The sequence below is a fragment of the Gymnoscopelus microlampas genome (assembly GCF_963454915.1).
Source record: "Gymnoscopelus microlampas genome assembly, chromosome: 7".
NCBI lineage: Eukaryota > Metazoa > Chordata > Actinopteri > Myctophiformes > Myctophidae > Gymnoscopelus > Gymnoscopelus microlampas.
In genome coordinates this window covers 55,979,366-55,984,708 of record NC_139944.1, presented here as the reverse complement: position 1 = coordinate 55,984,708, position 5,343 = coordinate 55,979,366, and the positions used below count along the sequence as shown (strand labels likewise).

The window sequence follows — 5,343 nt, the reverse complement described above, 5'->3', positions numbered from 1 at the left end:
AGAAGAGAAGCTCTGAGCTGAAGCAGCTCTCACACACTGAAGACCACCTCCAACTTCTCCAGAACTTTACATCAATCAACACCCCTCCACCCTCCAAGGACTGGTCAAAGGTCAGTGTCCATCCATCTTCATACATGGGGACTGTGAGGACAGCTGTGGATCAGCTGAAGAAGACACTCAGTGAAGAGATGGAGAAACAGACACCGGTGATCGGCATGGTTAAGAAGGACCCTTCTGTCTCTGGCGGGCTGACAATTGATAAGTGCCACTGGACGGTAATAACTACAACATTTGTAAAGACACTAGAGGACATAAAAACTAAGTATAATGTCTCATTAAAGATAGAGGCGCTCTCTCGGGATAAAGTCACAGTTCGGGTGAAACCTGCCAGCAGAAGCGCTGTAGCATCCAACAACTCCCTGGAGAGCCACGCCTTCAGAGCTCTGCTGCGTCTCTACCAGAAGGTTGTGACATCCAACCTACAGCTCCCCGACCAGGAGGCCCAGATGGTGGCAGACCAGCTTGAAGACATGTACCCTCTCCATCATCGTGCTGTGGTACCTCGTGTATCAAGATTGGATACACGAGGTACCACAACAAGTATGGCTCAGTTCATTCAATCTATTAAAGAGCAACGTTTGAAAGAGCGATCATCAAAATGATAGTTGAAATATTCTTAGTATGATAATTATGATACTGAATGCTTCTAATCTGTTGTGTTGTATCTGTAGAGGATCAGTTAATAGTAGATTTCTTATTTGTCAGCACAATGCAATGCTTTTTCACTATGTAACTTTCCTCTTCTACCCTGAATTTGAACCCGGTTTCCTGTGCAAGTGCTCCCTTTAAATTTTATACCATTGAGCTAATAGATTCGGTGCTTGCAGCTTTAATCTAGATTTGAGTTTGCTTGTTCACAGCACGCACTCCTCGTTTTCTTTTTGGCTTTATCAGTAATGTTTTGGACACACATTTGAGAGTAACCTATACGTTAACCATAACCTGCACCATTCTTTCATTTGATATAGTATATAAATACGGTATTTTCTAATATTGGTATTAAAACAATCATAATTTGTCTGGAATCTCATTTTGTAAAAATATAATAAAATAAAAATAATCGTGGGGGAAATCGCATTGTGAATCCATTATCATGAATCAAATCGAATTGTTTTCTTTTCTTTATGATTAATTTCCTTTTGTTTGTTTCAATTTTATTGTAGCAGTTTGTTGATAAAGATGCAGTATTAAAAAAAAAGATAAAAGAAAGATGCAGTATATTTGTGAATGTGCATATCTAATAAATGAGGGAGTAGTAGGGGTACTAAAATGACATTACATCACAACAATATTCACTATATTGGATTATTACATGGCTTTGTTGAATACTTGTAAGTACTGTACATGTAAAAAAATAAAATAAAAATAAGAATATGACTTGAGTTGAGTGATGTTTCACACGTGAAAACATCATCATGGTTGTTTGTGTATAGATTGTGAGTGGCCCGAGGTCCTTCCAACCACAACTTCAAGAGAGAAACTAAATTAAATAATCGAAACTCAACTCAACTTTCAGTTTCTTTCTTGTTGTTTTGAGTCATTTCACCAGCCCACTCTTGTCAGAGTGAAATCCTAACGTTGCTGGAGTAGCCTACACATTGATGAATGATCTATTCTACTAGATTTAGCTTCAGCTAATTTCCATCTGCATTCCCTAATAATTGTATATATCATTGACCGGAGTGACGGAGTCCCCCAGGGGTCTATGCTAGACTTTCCCCCATTATACAGTATCTCTTTGCTGAAAATAACACATTTACAAGCTCACAAATGTAGATCTGCTACATGTGGATGTAGCAGATCTACATGTCAGCTTGTAGATCTGCTATTTTGGCCAAATGTTTGCCCCCAAAATAGAATTGCTATAGGTTTTGTGTTTGCATAAACAAAAAAAATCCATAAATACAAATATACAACGCTTGACACATAATAGACAATAGACATTGGGGGATATCAAAGAGCATAAACTAAGGCATGTCGATGGACTGAACTGATTGACATTGTTGTGATTGTGAGAATCTCCATATTAATGGTCAAAAACCTCATTAAACTCCACTTGAGCTGTATTTGGGTAAAGTGATGATAATATAAGAACACATTCAAGTATCTGACAACGTATAACGTTACGTCACCATACCAACTTTGATGAGGCAGTGTTTTAAAACGTGTTTTTGTTTTGTGTTTTGTACATAGTTGGTTTCTGTGTGTGTGAACTTTAATTTGGGGGTCATTGACATGAAAATATTTCACAACAACTGGTTTAAACAACAATAGGAAGCAAGCCCAAATAAACAACTACACTTTACAAACAAGCCCAAAAAAACACAACCCGCAACTGCCAATATTCACAAGCTTAACAGAAACAACAAGCCTAAAGTCGCTTATAATAAGCGGACATGGCAACACTGGCTACAACGCTTCTGACCTCATAGGTCCATGCAAGTCTTTTTTTTATTAATCAGTACGTTTTATGTCCTACCTGGGGGTTGAAAAGGCCAAGCTTTGGATTCTAAGACCTTCAGCAGGGCAAATGGTCAATGCAATCACCTGTGCCATCACACATTAACATGGGATGTGTAGTTCTACAGATTCTCAGTTTGTAGTCCTCCTATTAGTTCACACCCATCAAGTATACTGTATTAATTAACTGGACCGGACGTGAGTAATACATTATTCAAAATGTATCAAAACATGTGGACATTTGGACATTTGGTAGAATCAGCCTCAGGTCTTAAAGGGAGTAGCACATTATTAAAATGGTATCAAAACATGTGAAATGTGCACATTGTGAAAACAAACAATAGCAAACAATCAGAATTATGGAAAATAAAAGAAACAAGAATAATGTACCTATGAGGGATAAAGGAACTGGCAGAACATCGTAAAGTGCAGCTATGAAAGCCCTATAAAGCTAAACTGTGAAAAAAACAACGAAAAGTTCCAAATCAACCCATAAGCCCATACAGTACATTATTAGCCTGGAAAACCAGATGAATCTGCCAGTGCAAAAAAAAAAAGAAGCCCTCATCGTCTGGTCATGCCAGGCTAATACGCTACAGCAGTATTTCCTAAAGACAGGTTTGCTTTGATAGGTTTCAAGTAAATACCATGTTTTTTTAGCTTTAACTACCAGAAAAGAAAAAAAAGTTTCAAAATATTTTCAAAAATAAAAAAGCTAAACATTTTCAGAAATTAAACACAAATGGTGAAAATAGCTGACCTACAAGCGTTGTGAGTTTGTAGATCGGCTATTTTTCTTCGTGGTATTAGTACAGTACATTCATTCATTGGGGGGTGTAGCTCAGTGGTAGAGCGCATGCTTTGCATGTATGAGGTCCTGGGTTCAATCCCCAGCATCTCCAGTCTTTATAAACCATTAAATAGTGCACCGTTTCCTCTGTGTTATAGACTAGGGGTTCCAGGGGGTCCCCAGCAAACTTATAGAATCAAAAGAAGTTAAACCACTTTAACCCTGTTTTCTACTTCGGATATTCAAAAATATTTGTAGATCTGCTATTTTCTCTATGGGTTAAAAAGCCCTCGTGGTCACAACTGAAAGTGAACCAACCGGTTTAATCCAGAATGTGGGGCCATTTTCTCATAATTATGTTAAGGTACTTCAGCGAACTGTGGCTCAGGACCCGAAGTGTAGTTTTCAGGACCATCCTGGAGTCATCATGTACAGGCCTGAAGCAGATAAGAGACTCTAGTACTCATGTATGTGTGTGATAGGTTGTGGCCCTCTGGTGGTCACAGTGTGGAGGGCCTGGACACATCAGGTTTCAGAGCTGTAGCTGTAGGGTTCACCGCTCCTAAACTGGAGGACATGAAGACATAGACATATTTCAGTTAGTAACTGTCATGTACTAGGCAACACATGGCAAAAGAGGGAGTCCACACACAAGTCAAACTTTTAAAGATGTATTTATTGATCTAAATTAATTAAATAATGTAAATAACAATGTGAGAGTGTTGTATAAAAGGTGTGTAAGGGCCAAGGGAACTGAAACAAAAGGGTTTAGGCCCCACAGGCCAGGAGGCAACCCTCAGCAGAGATCCTGCTCTCAGGGAGGAGAGAGAAATAATGAGAGGTTAGTGGGAGAGCTCCCTATATACTCTCCCAAACCACCTCACCCAGCTGTACCCAGTTGGTCTGACGGCCTCAGTGTTGCCAGATGGGAAATGTTGAATTATCGTACCTGAGGCTTAAAATTATCGCATTTGAAAGAAAACTATCGTACACAGCCAAAAAAGTGAAATCACACGTGTAAATAAGTAATTTCACACAAAAAAAATGTATTTAGTGTAGGAAACAACCTTGTTTGAGACTCCTAAGTCAGTGGTTCTCAAACTTTTTCATGTCAATGACCCCCAAACTGACACGTTTTAGTCCGTGGACCCCCATTTGAAAAGATATGCCAGGGACCCCCATAAAAGAAGATTTTTACAGCTCTAGCAGTGATTTTCAACCATTTTAATTCCAAGGACCCTCAGTTTGACATGCATTAGGCTACAGACCCCCATTTAATGGCATTTCTATCTCTGGGACCCCAATTTATGTTTATGTTTATGCATTATCAATGCTAATGGGTCCATTTGGTTCCATTTGTACACTCTCTGAGTTACAGACCCATAGGGGTCAATTTGGTTCCTAACTATCATTTAGCTGGGGACCCCCTGGAGCTCCCTCAAGGACCCCTGGGGGTCCCCGGACCCCACTTTGAGAACCAATGTCCTAAGTGACAAAAACGCATCACGTATGCTAAGTGGAAGCAAGGCAACTTCCCGTACCTACACAAATAAAAGCCTGAAACTGGACCGGAAAGACCAGTGTTTTTAATGCCTCCAAGTACAGATCTAGGGTCAGATTTCCTGATTTCCTGACTTATTTTGAAAAGCCAAATCAGATCGCGAATCAGCAGCCAGGGAATTTAGTAAATTCACACACTTTTTTTGTGATATGGCGAAATTATTATCGTACATTTGGGCATTTCTGGAATTACTGATCGTACATCGTACACAGAGGGTGAAATAATCGTACAAATATGATAATTATCGTACATCTGGCAACACTGGGAGGCCTGCTCCACTCCGCCCTACTCACTCAGGCTGCCGGCTAGCCCGTTGGTTCTCAAAGTGGGGTCCGGGGACCCCCAGGGGTACTTGAGGGGGTTCCAGGGGGTCCCCAGCTAAATGATGGACAGGAACCAAATGGACCCTTATGGGTCTGTAACTCTGAGAGTGTACAAATGGAACCAAATGGACCCGTTAACATTGATTTTA

At 39.9% G+C, this 5,343-nt stretch overlaps 1 protein-coding gene across 2 annotated transcripts in view; it reads right to left on the bottom strand.

The window, feature by feature from the left end:
- Positions 1 to 1,765: 1,765 nt before the first annotated feature.
- The window catches only part of ikbke (inhibitor of nuclear factor kappa B kinase subunit epsilon), a 33,184-nt gene continuing 29,606 nt past the window's right edge, over positions 1,766 to 5,343 (bottom strand). For both annotated transcript variants that reach the window (XM_084061521.1, XM_084061522.1), the window contains exon 22: positions 1,766 to 3,877. In XM_084061521.1, the coding sequence (XP_083917647.1) occupies positions 3,811 to 3,877 (67 nt within the window). In that variant the 3' untranslated portion in view covers positions 1,766 to 3,810. The remainder of the gene's footprint in view (positions 3,878 to 5,343) is intronic.